Source organism: Lissotriton vulgaris, chromosome 3_1 (genome assembly GCF_964263255.1).
Source record: "Lissotriton vulgaris chromosome 3_1, aLisVul1.2, whole genome shotgun sequence".
Taxonomy (NCBI): domain Eukaryota; kingdom Metazoa; phylum Chordata; class Amphibia; order Caudata; family Salamandridae; genus Lissotriton; species Lissotriton vulgaris.
In genome coordinates this window covers 2,081,387,593-2,081,407,619 of record NC_141689.1, presented here as the reverse complement: position 1 = coordinate 2,081,407,619, position 20,027 = coordinate 2,081,387,593, and the positions used below count along the sequence as shown (strand labels likewise).

At 50.8% G+C, this 20,027-nt stretch overlaps 1 protein-coding gene across 1 annotated transcript in view; it reads right to left on the bottom strand.

Moving 5' to 3' along the window:
- The window catches only part of PPAT (phosphoribosyl pyrophosphate amidotransferase), a 335,241-nt gene that overhangs the window by 48,468 nt on the left and 266,746 nt on the right, over nucleotides 1–20,027 (bottom strand). The window contains exons 6-7 of the mRNA XM_086962610.1: nucleotides 19,656–19,728; nucleotides 19,365–19,516 (exon numbers count right to left, since the gene is read on the bottom strand). Of these exons, the coding sequence (XP_086818736.1) occupies nucleotides 19,365–19,516; nucleotides 19,656–19,728 (225 nt within the window). The remainder of the gene's footprint in view (nucleotides 1–19,364; nucleotides 19,517–19,655; nucleotides 19,729–20,027) is intronic.

Sequence of the window (20,027 nt, the reverse complement as noted above, 5' to 3'; positions counted from 1 at the left end):
GATTGGCGCTCCAGCGCAGGTGGAGAGGGCAGGTATACTACACCACATACTCAGCCTACGCCAGAGGGGTGTTGATCTGGGTGCGTGCTGGGGTGCCCCTACAGGTTGTTGAATCCGTGGTGGATCCGGAGGGACGATACGTGGCAATTTCTGGAATATTAGGGGGTAGAACTTTGAACATTTGTTGCATTTATGCGCCTAAAGTGGACCAACTTGCTTTCTTGACCGCGCTGTCGGGCTCTCTGGCCCATTTCCTATCGGGGTCCCTCCTGATGGGAGGAGACTTTAACTCGGTGGTGGACGTTTATCTCGATCGACCGCATCCCCCCCTTCCGGACTCGCCAGTCCGGAGAGTGGATAAAGGTAGGAGGGAGTGGCAGGTTCAGTGGGGGCTGACAGACATTTGGCGAGCGCAGCACCCATGCACCAGGGCCTATTCCCACTTCTCTGGCATGCATGAGTTGCATGTGAAGTTGGATGGGCTGTTGGGATCGACGGAACTGGTGTCCGCGACCGTGCGGTCTGAATACTTGGCCGGGACCATCTCTGATCATAACCCCCTAATAGCAGATTTTCGATGGTTTCCGGGTGTCCCTAGTGTACCCACTTGGAAGCTGCACCCCGAGATATTGGAGGATCTGGTGTTCAAGACGGACCTGGAGGACAAAAATCGCTGAATACTTAGTGATTAATGAGGGCACGACTGGGATGAGGGCTTCAGAGTGGGATGCTTTTAAAGTGGTTGTTAGAGGTTACTGCATAACTAAGAAGGTGGGAATGAGGCGGGTCATCCTCGAAGACCTGGCCAAGGCGGACCGGAAACTCCGCGAGATGGAGCTTCTCCGCCCCGGCCACCCAGAACTTCAGGAACAAACCTCAGCAGCGAGGGAAGTGGTATCTGTCGAAGTCGAACGATTGCGTAGCTTCGACTATAAGGCTTATGTAACCAGGTCGCTGACAGAGGGGGGTAAATCGGGAGCACTTCAAGCCTGGCTAGCCAACCCCATGAGAAGTACCACCCCGACGATGACAATGCGTACCGCGGGCGGCACCGAAGTAAGCACCCAGCCAGAGATACTTGATTGTTATCTACGTTACTATGAAAGGTTGTACCGCAGCAGACTAACACAGGACACTGCCCAAATTGATGAATACTTGCAGATCCCCGCACTGGAGCCTGAGATAGCGAAAGACTTAGGTAAAGACGTAGAGCTCGGGGAAATCCGTAGCGCCATAAAGGGGATGGCGAGAAACAAGACTCCGGGCCTCGACGGGCTCCCGGTGGAATTTTACTCCACCTACGTGGAACTCCTGGCTCCCCGACTGCTGGTGGTGTATAGGGAAGCGAAGCGCCTGGGACGCCTCCCCGGCTCGATGCGCGAGGCCCTGGTGGTCCCCCTTCTCAAGCCTGGCAGGGAGGCCGGTGATCCGGCATCTTATCGACCGCTTTCGATGCTAACGGTAGATTATAAAATTCTGAGCAGCATATTAGCGTCGAGACTGTTGGGTCACATGAGCTCCTTAGTGCATGAAGATCAGGCGGGATTCATCCCTAAACGCAATACGACTATGAATATTCGCCGCCTATTCCGCTTACTAGAGGAACCCCTCGTGGAGGCCCCATGCCCCCTAGTCCTTTCGATTGACCTGGAAAAGGCCTTCGACAGCCTGGAGTGGGAGTATTTATGCAGAGTACTGGCACACTTCGGTCTGGGAGAGGGGTTTATCCGATGGACCATGGTACTGTATGCTTCGGCAATGGCCAGAGTGAGAGCGGGCCCGCTGGTCTCCCAACAATACGCAGTGGAACGAGGCACGAGACAGGGAGGCTCGTTATCCCCCCTACTCTTCGCGCTCGCAGTGGAACCACTAGCACTGTCGATTCGGACTGGGGCCCACTTCGGAGGATTAAGGACCTTGATGGGGCAGCAATACATCTCCCTTTATGCCGATGATCTGTTACTCTTCCTTGAGGACTCGGGCAGTGCCTTGTCCAGGGCTGAGACGGCCCTTACGGCCTTTGGAGAGATCTCGGGCCTCAAAGTAAATTGGGCCAAAACTTGTTTGTTCCCGGTCCGAAAGGGGGAGTCCAGACCCGACACCACCAGAAAGATTAGATGGGAGCCTAGCTGCCTCAAATACCTAGGAGTGTATGTGTATCATGACCCCGCCGATATCCTAGACGGCAATATAGCCCGATGTGTTCGCGCACTACGGGGCAGTATGGACTTTTGGGCCACTTTGCCGCTATTGGTGGCTGGACGCATAGCACTGCTGAAAATGGTGGCACTCCCTCGACTTTTATATTACTTTCGGACGCGTCCTGGTCTGGATCCCGCCGGCCACCTTCCGGTTCCTGAACTCCATGTTAGTGGCGTTCCTCTGGGGATCGGGCCGACAAAGAGTGGCACTCAAGACCCTGATGAGGCCGAAACCGGAGGGGGGCCTAGCGGTGCCGGACTTCGAAAAGTATTATTTAGCGGCTCAGCTTCAGACTTTTACCCAGGAGATAGCGAGGGAATTCCGAGGCCCAGAAGAGAGGAGGGGAGGGGAAGTGGTATACCCAGACATGTTATATCCTACATTGCACTGCGACAGCGATTAGCCTTGAGAGACCTCACACACGAAGAACGCACCATACGTTTGTGCTGGAACCGTGTCCATGGCTGAGCGGAGCTGAAACACCCGTATGCTCCGGAGTTTCCGTTGGGGATGCTCACCGCCTTACCACACGGGGGCGACTGGTCGCGCTTCAGGTACTGGGAAGACGCGGGGCTGCAACTGGTGGGTGACCTCTATGAGGATGGAGTGTTGTTGCCCTTCCAGGAGATTCTGGACCGCTTCGACATACCCCGGGGCAATTTCCTGCTTCACGCAGCAGTCACTCGGGCGATCTAGACGCACTGGCAGAAGGGTATGGAGGAGCCGCCAACATAACCAGAGTGTCACTACGCCATGATGTCGTAGGGGACGGTCAAAGCGGTAACGTGTTTATATTCCAGGTTGGTCAACGAGGAGCTGCACCCGCTCGACAAACTCAGAACTCGGTGGGAGGCTGATATTGGGAAAGACATACCGGAGACCACGTGGGCACAACTAATGCGTCGAGCCTGGAAGGGAACGCGCCACGCCCGGTTTCAGTTGGTTCATTTTTACATACTCCACTGGGCCTACCTGACCCCGGCGTAAATCAAGAAATATTTCGCTTCGGACACGGCGGCTTGCCCCAGATGCTGAACGCCTGCGGCGGACCTCATGCATATGCTGTGGTCCTGTCCAGCGCTGTCCTCATACTGGCTGCTGATAGGCGACACTCTTAATGGAGTCACTGGGAGGCCCCTGGTCTTTGACGCGGCGGTAGGGATCCTACATTGGTTCCCTCATACTCCTAAAAACAAACTCTCCAGTTAGTTCATTGATCTTGAGCTCATCCTGGCAAAGCGGGAGATAACCAGGCACTGGAAGGCACGAGTTGGTCCAACAGGCAATAAATGGCGCAATGAACTCCTAAAGTGGGCTACGGGGGAGAGCACCCTGAGGTATCAAATGGCGAGGCGACAGCAGAACGAGAAGGCGCTAGAGGCAGCACAGGAATGGGAGAAGTTAGTACAGGCATTGCGCGATTACAGCTCTTCCAGCGACTCCGAGAGTGATGATGTGGCACAGCCTCGTTCCCAATAGAAATATATCGCACTGATCTTCTATACAGCAGGAAATGGTTTCCTTCCACAAGCTCTTACCACACACATAGCACACCGTTGGCGGGGCAAGGGGAGGAGGGTGGTGGATAGAGGTAGAGGGAAATGTAGAACACTCTTACTATCATTATTGTTTTTTCATACCGTGTGATTAGTCCCTGGTCCTCTGGGGGGGGGGGGGGGGGATTGGGTTGGGTGGGAATAAGGGGTGTTTTCAGGATTGTTTAGAAAAGCAGAAGAAGATAGTTCATTTATTTGGATCGATACCGAAAGACTACCAGACCCTCATGCGTGGACTCAAAGCACACGCCGCCCGACATTCGGGATGTGGACTGAATGGCTGTGCACTTAGGATGCTCCCCCACGGGGGTCTTTCTCTTATGATTAACTTTGATGATATGTCTCTGAACTATTATGTAATTTTGGCTGATTCCTGCAATAAAAATATATTTAAAAAAAAAAAAAAAAGTGGCAGACTTGAACTTAGGTGGGCTTGAGACTGAATGAGATTATGCCCTAGTTGCATTCAAGAAGATTTGTCCTGGGAAAAGTCTGGAAGAAATAAAATCGAAAAAGTTTGAGTCCCACTTAAGAAAGGGTCTTTGCCACTATTTTGAGATGAAACCCCTCCATGAGTGGGCTACCTATGAAACTGTAGCAACTCCTGGGAGCGATATCTGAGGCATGTTCTTGTCGAAGCTCTGAACCTTTGGCAACTAATCGCAGAACATTGTTTGAGTCCAAATGCAGAATGGGAGTTAGTTGTTTTTTCGGAGGTGCAAGGAGCCTTGACTGGGACAAAGCTAAAATTCAATACAATGCTATGAAACTGCCAGCTGGAGAGTTTTTCCTAAGGGTCCACCTCAAGCTCTGGAGGAAATGTTTTAAAACGTTTCCAAACTTTTTTCTGGTGCCCTAACAATCACTGTAGTACAATTCTAAGGACCCCAGGATCTTCAGGGAGGCCACTTCAAGACTCTCAGGGTGTCAAGACAGAGGCCAAGATTAAAGTCCAGTTGCAGCCCAGTGCCACTGGACATCTGGGTACTTTAGTAAAACAACCTTTTCAGCTGGTTATGTTCCTGTAGGCACACAGGAGGTCAGCAAGATGATACTTGGATTCCACTTCATTATATTGTATACAAAAGGGAGCAGGTCCAGTCCAGTCTGATCTTCTGCAGGTTAAGAAACTGTTCTAAGGAGGTGCCTTGGAGTGACACATTTATGCCTGGCACGAGAGGTGGGTTGGGGTGGCTCCTGGGCACTCCTTAACCAATAGGGTAAAATTTCCTGGGGCAAACTTACCCAACATTCACTTGGAACAGGGGGCGCTAGAGGGCGCACTGGGGAATGGCTGGCTAGCGTGTCAGCTCCGCCGGACGGTCGCGCGCCTAGCGACATTTAACCCCTTAAAACCCCACCAAAAACAGCGGCGATTATGACTATGGGCGTCGGAATGTAAGGCCGGCATCTCCCAGAACGAAAATACAGCTTGCTGAGCGAGGAAGGACAGATCCAGCCCAAATCCCGGAGTCCTCGCTGACACATCGCAAAATGGCCGCTTCGGATGCTCGGCGAACCGGAGCTTCCAGTGACACTCAGCGCTGCAAGACACATACTACCACCCGGCGCTGCTTGGTAAGTGGTTATTAACCACCGTCGAGGACTCTGCAGGGCTCTTGTAAGACCCCGGGGCACAGCGCCACAGAAAATCGGCGTGCGTTCCACTGAGGGCAAGATGGCGGCGCCCGTGGAACGCACAAGGCTGGCGGCAGCGGCGGACGTTCCCGCCGGACAGACCCCCTTCGTAGACTGTCTGAGGCGCACACATCTGTAGACCGGCAGCGGTGAGAGGATCCTGGCGCTTTCTGACTGTGCCACGCATCGGTACATACGCGGCGCACTGACAGCGGGGTCCCCGCATGGGGTAACGAAGGGAGCCGCGAGTACACCAGAATCGAGGGTGCGCAGACGGGGTATAACGCACACGACGGCGCCTGATATCTACACGTGCTGCCATCAACATAGCGCCGGCTCCACCAACTGTACGGGGACTGCCCCCCCCCACAGCGGGATGTGAGAGTGTGGGCTGTTACCCTTGATGTGCCCCAAAAGACCAGCAAAAGGCAACACCTGCCACACCGGACGACAGAGACCTCGTTAGGGACCAGATTGCATCCGAGCCTGCGGTAGCCCGCTGATGACCACACGAACAGCGAGAGGGGGAGCTGCAGTAACAGCGCCTCGTGCCATCTCCACAGCCAGCACAACATCGGGCAGCAGCCCTAAAACGGCAGAACAGCACACGTCCAAACAGCACCCTGAAATGGGGAAGCCTGACCGGAACCAAACTAAGCTCCAGTTCGAAAAGCGGAACCAAGGTAGAAATAACACGACAGACTCGGAGATGGACGGGGGCAAGGAGACACCAGAGGGCACGGGCATGGAGTCGGTACTGAGGGCGATACAGCAGAGTTTGCAAGAGATGAACGGAAAGCTCGACAACGTGGTGCGGAGGGTCGACAACATGGCGGCGAAAATTGAACAGCACGACGGGCGCCTCACGGAAGCAGAGCAGCGAATCTCGAGGCTTGAAGATGAGCAGAAGACCACAACCAAGACCTGCGGGGCCCTAGAAAAAACAGTGGAAAGCCTGCGAGCCAGGGTGGAGGACCAGGAAGCTAGGTCCAGGCGGAACAACGTTCGGATTTCGGGCCTGCCGGAATCCACAAACACAGGGAAAATGGAGACCTATATAGAAACCCTGCTGAAAGAACTCTTTGGAGCCGACAAACTGTCTCCAGTGTTCCTAGTGGAGCGTGCACACCGGTCACTAGCGCCTGTGCCGAAACCCGGAGCCACCCCGCGCATGATCATTGCCCGCATGCTTAATTACAGGGACAGAGACACGGTCCTGAGACTGGCAAGAGAGCTGGGGAAAATTACTCACCAGGGGAACACGCTAGAGTTCTACCCAGACCACACCATGGCGGTGCAACAGGCTCGGAAAGAATTCGCTCCTGTCAAAAAGAAGCTAAGAGAACTTGGCATGGAGTACGCCATACTATATCCGGCGAAACTCAAAGTCATCACCGGCGGGAAACCTGTCATACTACAAACGGTGCAGGCGGCACAGGAATATGTCAAGCAACAAGGAAAGCGGGGAAAACAGCAAGACCGGAATGAACCGACGAGTGACGTGGAATGAGTGAGGCAGACCACTATCAAGCCAGATGGATTTACGGATTTCACTAACAAGTCACGGCTATCTATGGACGCTGTTGCCTGCGGACAATCACATGGACCATGATGGCAACGTGGGTGGCGGCAACTGGACAGGAAAAGCACTTACGAACTTGCTGTGAGTACTGTCCCTGTGTCTGAGATGCCGCGGAGGTGCTGTTTCGGTTGTAAGTATACGCAGTGCTATTGTAGGCGAGGAGGGGCGGAGGGGCCGGCTACTGGAATGAGAGGCAGCGGGCAGGTGGCTGCGACCCCGACCGGCCTTGTTGTTCGACTGCTTGCTGAGCGAGAGACACTGCGTACATTGCTTAGCGCCACCCCACCTATGCGCTGGGACTAGAGACAAAGGGGAGTCTAGTGTGCTGGAGAAATGGCATTTCAGTGATACTAACTATGTTGAGTGGGGGAACGGGGTTGGAGGAAGTCACACACAAGTTATTCACTAAAACGCGCGTTTGCGACCGTCCACATCCACTATGTGGATGGAGATGTGTGAACCTGGTGACACCCCCAGGAGGGTGTACCCCGAACTATGTTGGACGCAGAAGTTACTGTTAAAGTTAAAGTTAATTCAGGGATGGCTTTGGCAAAGTTTGGGCGCTAAAGTGGGTGGGGGGAGAGTGGGAAAATCAAAACCTAACCGACTGCAACCTCTGTGTCTGAGAAGCATGGCGAACCCCTTAGAAATGCACTGTCATGTGAATAATGTTTGTAATCAGCAAATGATGTTGTCACTCTTAAATGATGTACGGTATAGCACCATGCACACGCACTATAACAAGCAGACTAGACATCTTAAGTGGATAATTCATCACCAAACACGTACGCATGTCACGTAGTAACACGCTGAAGTTTATCACTTGGAATGTGAGGGGTCTAGGCAACCCGAAGAAGATCAGGCGACTATTTGCTTATTTTGATAGATTGCAAATTAACATTGTTTTTTTGCAGGAAACACACTTAGAACGAGATGGCACCTCCACACTGGGGGCAAGATGGGCTGAAACGGTAGTTCACTCTAGCTACTCAACATATTCAAGAGGAGTGAGCATATTAATCAGGAAGGGTACGGGCTTTGAAATTACTGACATACACAGAGACACTGCTGGGCGGAGCGTGCTACTAGCTGGCAGGCTTAGACGGCAACAGATTCTATTGGTGAACACGTATGGCCCTAATGTGGATGACCCAGGTTTTTTTAGCAAGGTATGGCACAACATCACAAACATGCAAATACCCCATGTACTGTGGGGAGGGGATTTCAATGTCACGATGCAGGACGCTCTAGACAGAGCAGCGCACACTTTGGAACAACATGGTAATGCTAGGACAATGGTGAGAGACGCCATGAAGGACCTACATTTGGTAGATTTATGGAGGGTTCGTAACCCAGGGGTTGCAACAGCGACACACATAAACGCGGCGAACAATAGTTGGTCCAGGATAGATTACTGGCTGGGCACTCAAGATGTACTCTCATGGGTGTTAGATGTTGCGCACTTGCCACGTACACTATCGGACCACAGTCCGGTACTTTTAGAAGTAGATATCCCGCACTACGACCCACCACCCTTCACCTGGCGTTTTAACGCAGCTGCATTGAGAGACCCAGTGTACGCCATCACAATACATAAGGCAATAAGGGAATACTTCGATCTTAACGGCCCAACCACGGAAGACCCAGGTTTGCTATGGGAGGCCTTCAAGGCTACAATCCGGGGAGTCTGCCTCAGTACAGCCTCTGGCATCCTCAAGGATATAAGACATCAACTACACACACGGGAACAAGCCATTCACGCACTAGAACAGGCATACACACAAACGGGAGACACCAAAATCTTGGGGGATATCCAGTCACTGTTGACGGAACATGCTAAATTTGCGACGGACGAGCTACAATATGTGACTAAACGAGCTACTGCCAGGAGATATGGAGAAGGAGGTAGACCGGGCAGGGAGCTGGCCGCAAAGATATGCGCAGGCAAAACACCTCAAAATATCACATCCATAACTACTAGCACCGGGGAGGTGGTCACGGACACCAAGGGTATACTGCGAGAATTCATGAAAACATATGGCACGCTATACGAGGCACACCCCTCGCCGTCACAGCCTGAATTATTGAAATACAATGAGGATATTGAGATGGCGTGATTAGCTGATGGACATAGGAAATACCTAGAACGCCCCATAACTGTAGAGGAAGTCACGGACACCATTAGGCGCCTACCCAACAACAAAGCACCGGGGCCGGATGGCTTTGTAGCGGAATTTTATAAGGCATACGCTGACATACTTGCACCACACTTAGTACAGATGTACGGGACGGCGCATGAGGCCCAGACACTGCCGACATCGCTAAGGGAAGCCTTGCACATCACATTGCTGAAGCCGGGCAAAGACGCAGATAAATGTGATTCATACCGACCTTTGTCGTTGTTAAATGTAGACACCAAAATCATAGCTAGTCTACTGGCAGACAGGCTAAAGCCACTCATGCCAATGTTAATCCGACCTGATCAGTCGGGATTCATCCCAGACAGGGCCACCACTCAACACCCACACACTGTTCACGTTAGCACACTATCTAGCTCCGGAAACGAAGGCTGTGGCAGTACTGTTATACGCTGCTAAAGCGTTCGACACTATTGGCTGGCCCTTTATCCGTGCGGTGCTGGTGCGCATGGGATTCCCATGGATATTTCAGGGATGGATAGCGATGCTCTACACAAACTTGACGGCACGCATCAGAGTAAACAGGTACATATCAGAACCCATACAAATCTGCAGAGGTACTAGGCAGGGGTGCCCACTATCACCGATGCTTTTCGCTCTAGTGCTGGAGCCTCTAGCCTGCAAAATCCGGCAACACTATCACCACTCGGCGATTCAAATGCCCTCCCGACCCATACACATCTCACTGTACGCGGATGACATGGTGCTGTATGTTAAACACCCGGAACAACACCTAAATCCCCTCCTGAGGGAATATATAAAATTTGGTCACCAAGCCGGCTTACAGATAAACTGGGATAAATCCCTGGTGCTGGCACTAACAGACAGCACACAGCCAACTAGACTATCCGTTGGAGTGGCAGGAGGAACCCACAAAATATCTGGGAGTATGGTTTCACAGAGACCCTGAAGTGGTCATTAGGACAAACTATGGGCGGACGATCGCAACCCTGGAAGATAAAATAAAGAAATGGAACAGGCTTCCACTTTCATTGGCGGACAGAGCAGCGATAGTAAAAATGGTGCTTTTACCGAAATGTCTTTATTTATTTAACAACATCCCTATAAAACCTCCCGCTGCTGTCTTCCGCAATATCAGGACGCTAGTACTTAATTTGCTGTGGGCGGGCAAGCAGGCGAGGATGGACCTGCGCACCATGACATTGCCATATGCCAGGGGGGGGTTCAAAGTACCAGACTTTTACCTGTATTACTTATGCGCTCAGGCGCAATACGCACACTTTTGGTGTCAAGAAGTGCCCTTCCTGACACATGTGGCGGTGGAGGCGGGTGACACTGACCCGATCCCTTTGGCCAATATACTCACGCACAAACGCACCAGGCTCCATGACCGTGATATTAACACAGTCAACGCGACCGCTGAGGCATGGAGACTAATAGGCAAGGAGGCGAATTGTCTGCCACTGTACGCACCCACACTCCCACTGGCACATCACCCAGCCCTCTCGGTGACACAGGAAAAGGTAGGCATGGATCTGTTCCGGCGGGCCGGAATAGACACATTGGGGGACCTATACAATGATGGAGAATTCCAGACACTAGATAAACTACATTACATCACAAACCCATCTCAACTGTTTAATTTCAACTTCTACAGGCTACAGAGAGCAATACGTGAACACTACCCGACATATCCAGAAGAGCCGCCTACCCTTGCACCCCTACAACTACTCTTGACCACACCCAAAGCATCTCACATGGTATCCAAGCTTTATGCAAGTACACAGGGGGCGGTGGGAAACAACACACACAAGGCCAGGGACAGGTGGAGCGCTGGGCTAGCGGAACCCCTGACAGAGGTAGAATGGGACTCCGCATGCATGCTTACGGGTATGCTGACACCTAACGGGAATTTGAAAATAATACATTACCAGTATTTGCATCAGGTCTACCACACCCCTCAGAGACTGCACAAGCATGGCTTACGGGAAGATTCAAACTGCTGCAGGTGCAAACAAGCAGATGCCGACTTCACGCACCTAGCATGGCACTGTAGAAAGGTGGCGGGATATTGGGAACAAGTCATACAGGTTTTGAACGACATGTTGGGGGTTAACATGCCATGTGAAGCAAAGATCTGTCTATTGGGTATAACTCCGCACCTGAGAGCCTTGAAGCGTAAATTCTGTGCTGTTGCACTCCTGTTAGCTAAGAGAAGGGTGTCAATCCACTGGAATAGTAAAAGAACACCACAGGTGAAACGCTGGATTGAAGACATGGTATATTGCCGAGACACGCTCAATACATACGAGGAGGAACTGCCAATCGGCTCTAGGCCCAAAGACTACTGGGGATACTTACGTGACTATTTACTTGAGCATGGCACGTCAGATTCAGAAGCTGAAGTTGTGTGAATGAACGCATGATGGTGACAACACAGGACGAACAATTGTACAGTGCAGGCACTTAGGAGGGAGGATGCTGTGATGCAGAGGGGAGGATGCAGGGGGAGAACTACAAGTTGGGGAATGTACAGTTAAGTTAAGTTTCAATTTAAAGGATCAAAAAACTGTGAAAACGTAAGATTATTGATGTATCAGGCAGCGACCATAGCACTGACGTGCGACTAATTTCTATCTGATAATACGCCGCCGGTCCGCTGGATGTCGGCTGATGGGCTGTGTACATCTAGAACTGTTGCCGATAACCATGGTTGCTGGACGCCGGCCCATTGCGGTTGTAGGCGAACGCACTATAGGTGATTATCGATTTGTCTTGTATGTGATAAAAAAGTGCAATAAAATTCTTACACCAAAAAAAAAAAAAAAAAAAAAAAAAAAACATTCACTTGGAACACGGCAGGCCAGTGTTCATGGCAGGTTACAGTAAAAACTACCTGCAAGCTCCCCATGATTTGAGATGATTAAACCTTAAGTCCAAGGCAATTTATTGGTGTTTGTGTTATAAATAGGCCCTTTTTGTATGGCCACCCCCAGTTTTGCATTGTTTTTGGGACTCACTTTCTGGTAACCTTGAACTCTAACACTGGGGCACTGCTGTACCGTGGCCAGTGTGTGTGTGTGTGTGTGTGTGTGTGCTCTTGCCATAAAACAAGTAGACATTTACCTAAAAGCTGATTGGTAGGTTGGCACTAGAGTGCCCGGCTTCATGGTGGCCGAACCACTGTGAGGTTCTTTGCGCCAGGCTCATAATCCTGCATTATCTACCTTATACAGTTGAAATCCAGGTACAAAACATACTAAAATGAAGATCTGATTCACTATGCTATTTGTGGTGGGCCGGTTCCTTCCCTAACCTACCTAAATTCCTGCCCTCTTGCCATTAAGTGCTGCCCTCCTGCAATGGCATTGAAGCGGTAGGCGCCAGGCGAGGTGAGACGGGGTGAAGGCATGGATGAGGCTGCCCCGTCTCAGAAACTGACTCGGTTACTGGAGGAGCAAGGTTGGAGACTGGCAATCATTGCAACTGCCTGCTCATGCCACTTAGTGTGCTACTGCCACCGGGAGGGCGGGCTGCAGTGACCTAGCCCCGAGGAGACTACACCCTAGCCTCGGGCCGCTCAAACACCGTTCTAGTGGCGGATACCCGTCTAGTGCTCAGAATCACTTAGAGCCCAGCCCTGGGCCACCCCTTGAGAATCTGGGGAAACGGAGGCAGATTAACACAGCTTGGGAGAGTGACCACCGGAGACTGCTGTCAACGTCCACTGGGGGGCGGTGTAGTAGGTACGTGGCGTGGCTCGGGAGGCCGCCGATGGCCTAAGATATTCATCCCTTCATATGCCCGCTGTGTTGCGGACTGGGCCAACGGGGCCTCACTGTGGCACACTGATGCATTGGGGCTTTCTGGTTGCCGTGGCTACGTTATAAATCATCTCTTTGGGCTCCCACCTGTGTTTGACAGGGCAATGTCCTTGCACAGCCCTGCTCCGGCCCGAACAGTGATAAAGACTGTTGGTTATACTGAGGTGGGCACTTGCAAGCGGGCTAACGGCGCTACCCCCACGAGTGGGCCATATAAGTGACATTCCAGTACATCAATCTCCTGGAAATTGCCACCCATAATGGGGAAAATTGCAACAAACAGGTCAAACTTAGTTTTGAGGCTAAGAAGGTGGCCAGGGCCACGTTCGCTGATCAGGCAGAGATACCCATCTATGAGTGTTGAGACTACATGAAGGGGATGAAGTACTCTCAAAGAGCTGGTGGACAGAAGTAGCTTATGTGGGTAAAGAGTCCCTGATGGGTGTGAGGACAGGAAGGTACTTGAGGAGTATGGAAAACAGTTTTAACTGGATGAGGTAAAGAATACTCAAGGGAGATGGGGGGGGGATTATGTGAGATTGATGGAGGAGAAGAGAATCAGTGGTGGCGAGTGGGTTTATTCAGTAAATGTCAGAGAACAGTACTGAGAGGTTTGAGGGTATTGACTGAATAGGAGAAAGTTTCTGGGTGAAACTAGTGCCAGGGGACCAAAATGGGAATAAATAAAATGAGACTAAAGATAATTCAGGAAAGAGTGTACATGAGGATGGCGTCGCTGAGAAAGTACCCAGGAGAAGGAACTGCAGATAAATGAATAAGCGGTACCTGAGTGGGAATGAAAAAGAACATTGAAAAGAAGAGAGAAAGTTTATTAGGGAATCTAAAATAAAGGATTCAGGGGGGAGGTAACGTAACCTTAAATACTAGCAGAATAGTGTTGACACCTCCCTGCAGCCCCTCCCTCGCTCCGCCCCCTCCTCTCTCCATTTATGTCTGATGTACCCACGCGCAGCGTCCACGCGCTACGGACACGCCGAAGGTGCGCCAAAGGTAAGCCCGTCTACGCCCGTCCGCGCCTGGACCGCGCCCAGCGCCAGACCCCCTGCCCCTCGCGCTGCCCAGCCCCGCCGCGTTACCTACGATGCCGCCACCCTCCTAGCCCTAAACCCCGGTCGCGCCCCCAACTGCGTCCAAGCCGCTCCTGGACGCACCCATGGACCGTTCTCCTGCCTCTCCTGCAAATTTAGCGGCACCGACAACATCTCCGCTGCGTCCACAACACAGATTCCCGACCCCAACCACCTAGAATGCATCCTTCTCAACACCCGCTCGGTCCACAGGCACGCCATTGACCTTTGGAACCTACTAAACACCATCTCTCCTGACGTCGCCTTCCTAACGGAAACATGGATGAACGCTTCCTCCGCCCCCGACATCGCCATCGCTATCCCTGATGACTATAAGATCACACGCAAGGACCGCACCGACCATACAGGAGGAGGAATCGCTATCGTCCATAAGAAATCAATCCGCATCTCAACCAGCTCTGACGCCAACCTCGCTAACTCCGAACACCTTCACTTCCAGATCCACATCGACCCCAAAACCACACTCCGAGGCACTCTCCTCTACAGACCACCAGGACCCCGCGCAAAATTCAGTGAAGACATCACGGACTTCATCACCCCACACGCGCTCCCCTCCAAAGACTACATCCTTCTGGGAGACCTCAACTTCCACCTTGATAAGATCAACGACCGCAACACCGCCACCCTCTTGGACAACCTCGCCAACCTCGGACTTAAACAACTGGTCACTTCCCCCACCCACATCGCAGGTCACACACTCGACCCCATCTTCACCTCCAGCAATCATGTCTCCTTCAGCCACACTACGAATCTCCTCTGGACTGACCACAGCTGCGTTCACTTCACCTACAACAAGCCGAAACCCACCATCCACCTCCAACCAACTCTACAAAGAAACTGGAACAAAATCACCACGGAGCAGATCTCCACATCACTCCTTCAAACCTCCCCAGCCCTCTCTTCTAACGCCAACGAAGCAGCCTCCAACCTCACCCTCTGGCTATCCAACACCGCCGACACCTTAGCACCATTGAAAAAACGTCAACACAAACCTAGCACCAAGAAGGCCTCATGGTTCAACGATGACCTCAAGAATTCCAAGAAACTGTGCCGCTCCCTTGAAAAGGCCTGGAAAAAAGACCCATCCACCAACACCAAGGACGCCTTCAAAAGCGCCATCCGTACTCACCACCAACTGATCCGAAAAGCCAAGAAAACAGCATTCAAGGATCGACTTGACAACAACGCCCACAACAGCAAGGAACTTTTCAACATCGTCAAGGAATTTTCCAACCCCTCGGCCAACTCCAACGACATCACCCCCACTCAAACCCTCTGCGATTCCCTAGCCTCTTTTTTCCACAACAAGATTGCTGACATCCACAACAGCTTTGACAACCAACCCGGAAGCCAACCCACCCTACCATCAGCCGACCATCTTCCCCTCGTTAACACCCTTAACGCCTGGAACCCAATCTCCACTGAGGACACCATCCGCCTGATGAATTCCATCCACTCTGGATCCCCCACAGACCCATGCCCTCACCACATCTTCAACAAAGCAGACTCCATCATAGCTCCGCACCTCCGAGACGTCATCAACTGCTCCTTCAACTCCGCTACCTTCCCAGAAGACTGGAAACACGCTGAACTCACCGCCCTTCTGAAAAAACCAACAGCAGACCCCACCGAACTCAAAAACTACCGCCCCATCTCGCTTCTTCCATTCCCGGCCAAAGTCATCGAGAAAGCCGTCAACAACCAGCTCGCCGCCTTCCTCGAAGCCAACAAATCTCTCGACCCCTCACAATCTGGCTTCCGAGCCAAACACAGCACTGAGACCGCCCTCATCGCAGCAACAGACGACATTCGAACTCTACTGGACAATGGAGACACAGTCGCCCTCATCCTCCTCGACCTCTCTGCAGCCTTCGACACAGTCTGCCACAGCACCCTTTTACAACGCCTCAGAAACATCGGAATCCAAGGAAAGGCACTGGAATGGATCACATCGTTCCTAACCGGAAGAACCCAGAGAGTCCGCCTCCCACCATTCAAGTCCGAGGCCTCTGAAATCATCTGCGGCGTACCACAAGGATCCTCACTCAGTCCCACCCTCTTCAACGTATACATGAGCCCCCTCGCGGCCATCGCCCGCCAACACAACCTCAACATCATCTCTTACGCGGATGACACTCAACTGATCCTATCTCTCACCAAGGACCCCAGCACCGCCAAAACTAACCTACACGAAGGAATGAAAGAAGTCGCCGAATGGATGAAACAAAGCCGTCTGAAACTGAACTCAGACAAAACAGAAGTCCTCATCTTAGGTAAATCCCCCTCTGCATGGGACGACTCCTGGTGGCCGGAAGCCCTCGGAAATGCACCCATCCCGACAGACCACGCACGGAATCTTGGCGTCATCCTGGATTCTTCACTCTCTATGAACAGACAAGTCAGCGCCGTATCCTCTTCCTGCTTTAACATTCTTCGCATGCTCAGAAAAACTTTTCGCTGGATCCCCACCGAAACAAGGAAAACAGTCACCCATGCCCTGGTCACGAGCCAACTGGACTACGGAAACACCCTCTACGCAGGTACCACCGCTAAACTCCAGAAGAAACTACAACGAATCCAAAACGCCTCAGCCAGGCTCATATTAGACATCCCACGCAACGAACACATCTCTGGTCACCTCAAAGACCTCCACTGGCTACCCGTCAATAAGAGGATTACTTTCCGTCTGCTTACCCACGCACACAAATCACTCTACAACATCGGACCAGATTGCCTCAACTCTCGACTGTCCTTCTACACCCCCTCCCGCCAACTTCGCTCTTCCAACCAAGCCCTCGCACTGTACCTCGCATCAACAAGACCACCATGGGAGGCAGATCCTTTTCATACCTAGCTGCCACAACATGGAACTCACTCCCCGCTTACCTTCGCCTCACCCAGAATCACCTAGCGTTCAGAAAACAGCTTAAAACGTGGATTTTTGACAAATAATCCTCCTCCCCTTCCTAAGCGCCTTGAAACCCTCTGGGTATGTAGTGCGCTATATAAATTTTATGACTTGACTTGACTTCTGTAATTTAATAGATTTCGTTCCCCTACTTTTTTGTTTTAAACATGCTTCCCAGGAAGGCAGAAATAGCAAAGGTCTACAGAAAAACTCAGCGTTCATGGTCGCTCGGGAATAGGCGGGGTGGGCGAGGTAGGAAAAGTAGTCTTGTCTTTTTCTTCTAGCCCAGAGAGGATCAGGACAGTGTCCACATCTGCTCTGCCGCTGGCAGCTGCCCCACCCCTCTCTCTCTCTCTCTCTCTCTTTCTTCATCCTATTCCCTTCTCTTTCCGTCTAGCTCCTCCTCTCTTACTGAAAACTGACTTCAAGAAACAGTTCTCATCCTCTTTCATCCTTTCGTTTATTTGTTCCGCTGTGAAATGGATCCAAAAAAGAGAAACACTTTAGGTCGAGATTTCCAAAGTGCAGCCTCTGGAATAAAAGGTTCAAATGGGATGATAAAAATAACTAAATAAAGCAAGGGAGTGGTCGCAAAGTGGCCTGATTAATTTTATCCAAACCAAACACATCAGCATCACTTTACAGAGTTTGCCAGTGAACCACTACTTTTATTTTCTTGTCTTTCTTTGAACAGCATTGTTTTCCCAGGAGGGAAAGTGCACCAATCCTGAAGGTACTGCAATTCCCGATTGATGTGTGGAGTGGAAAACAAAATGTGCACCGCTGCTCTGTGGTCACGGATGTGGTCTTTTTAAACCATACTGCTTAGGTTTTGTAAGAATATTAGCAATAGACATTGAAATGGGTCCCTTCTGGGCCCTGCAATCATGTCCTTAACTTTTCAGGTAAAGCACTCACTGATTTCTGAATAGTGACTGTAAATGCGTTAAGGTAACCATGTTTTCCCTGCTTAGATTACCCATGCTTTACCTAATCTTGCATTCCCTATGAGTGTTTGCTTTTTCCTGGATGTTGTTACTTTTTTTTCAGACAGCATGTTCTTGTCTAGTGCGTAATTTGAATTAAGTCGCATCCAGGTGTTTATAGCGGGGCACAATTGGGTTGTAGTTGAAGGCAGTGCAGTTTCCCTCAGTTGGGCAGTATGGTATTCAGTGGGGGAGAGGATATGGCACTATGATCAGAGCTGCCGAATCTGGAACTGGGGAATCAGGTTTAGCCTTTATAACCAGTCCCCCACACCACTCTCCTGAGGGAGCACATTCCCTGCTAGACCTTAAAAGGCCCCACAAGACCTTAGAAGCCCTGGTGTCTAAGCACCAGCAGTGGACTCTAGCGGCGGCAAGTGTGGGTTAAGCTTGAAGGACTTGTCCACGACAATCCATACTGAAGTTCTCCTCTAGTCTTGCGGGTAGGCCTATGAAGTAGCATACCCTAGAGCAACAGTGACGGTCACGGAGATCACAGGACAAGAAGGGCCGGCTCTAGGGCGGGGAACCCGGTGGGAGCGCACCAGGCGCTGACTTTGGGTGGGGGCATCAGCAACAATAAAAATTTCATGTTACCTCTTTTGATTAATGTTCTTCCTAAAGAGAGATCAGAGTGTTGTCTAGTGGAGGTTTTGAATCATAGAAAGGTAGCATAGAGTGTTAATGTGCCTGCTGCAAAGAACATGTACTGCCTACTAGTATGGTTGTCATGTGACTCCCACACCTTGTAGTCCTTAGTCTTATGACACTTTTCCTATACAGTGATTTACACATGTATAATTGATGGTCTCCATGTAATGAGTGTGATGTAAAGTGCTCTGACACGCTACACTAGTAGGAGAGCTGCTGTAAATCAAATTAAATGCATCTGAGAGAGTGTGGTTATGGAGACTTAAGGGCACTGTTAAAGGGTGGTAGTGAGGGAATACGTGGCGCAGCGGTCATTGAGGGGCACCAACAAACACTGTTGCACAGGGAGCCTCCAGCGATAAAGCCGGCCCTGCCCTGGAGGCCGATGTGCCTCATCCATTGGTACCTTCATTGGCCTGGTTTCAGCAGTAGTAGCTGCAACTCACCAGGGATCGGCAATGGAGGATTTACACGCACACCAAACTAAGGTCGCATATTTCACAGTCTCTCTGCCTCATGTACAAGCACTTTTAAGAAGTGCTGCCTGCTTTGGTAAGGAATGCCCACAGATCATATACGCATCTTCAACAGCTGGCCAATGCGAACCAAAACAAAAATAACACTGAAATGACAAGGCTGTTAAATGTAATAGTTTCGTTAAAAGCAAATACACATACACTCCATAAAAAGTCACCTTCCAACCGAGAGTACACTAAGCAAGCCAGACAAAAATGTAATAATTTCAGTACCTTCGAAAATTGAGTCAGGCCTTGAAAAGTAGACATATTCAAAAATACAAAAGGCGGCTGGACTGCCGCAAGCCCTTGGCACAATGTCGAGTGTTTGGACTCCGTGTTTGGAAATTTTCACAATCTCTCCCGGCATGACCTCCCGAAAATATCTGAAGATAGAAAACGAGAGAGACACTTGGTTTGCTTAATTTACAAAATAGATCTGGGTTCTTGAATTTCGTACAAGTAAGAAAAAACTGTCACGCACCATACAGAGGTAAGTTAAAAAAAAAGTTAAAGAAAACTTACTGTGCTCCAATGGATAAAAAGCTGCAGGATTCGGACGACACGACCCAGCCCTCAGTTTCGGCAATTTTCTTCCCTGTAAGGAAAGATGCTTCCATTGTAATTATTAATATCTTGGCAATGAACTCTCTAGTCCGGGCTCTCCCGCCAGTGCACACGAGGCGATTAATGTTATAAGCAAAGCCTTATGTTAAGACGCGATTCTGAAAAAAGAAGATGACAAATTACCCGACGAGTCTGTCAGCTGGTATGCTAAAATATGCAGGGGGAGCAGTGAAGGGAAGATTATGCATGTGGATACTTACAAGTATTCTCGTGCATACACTTTCCCTACATAATGTATTTTTACTTGTCCCACGTTTAGCTCAATTTTAC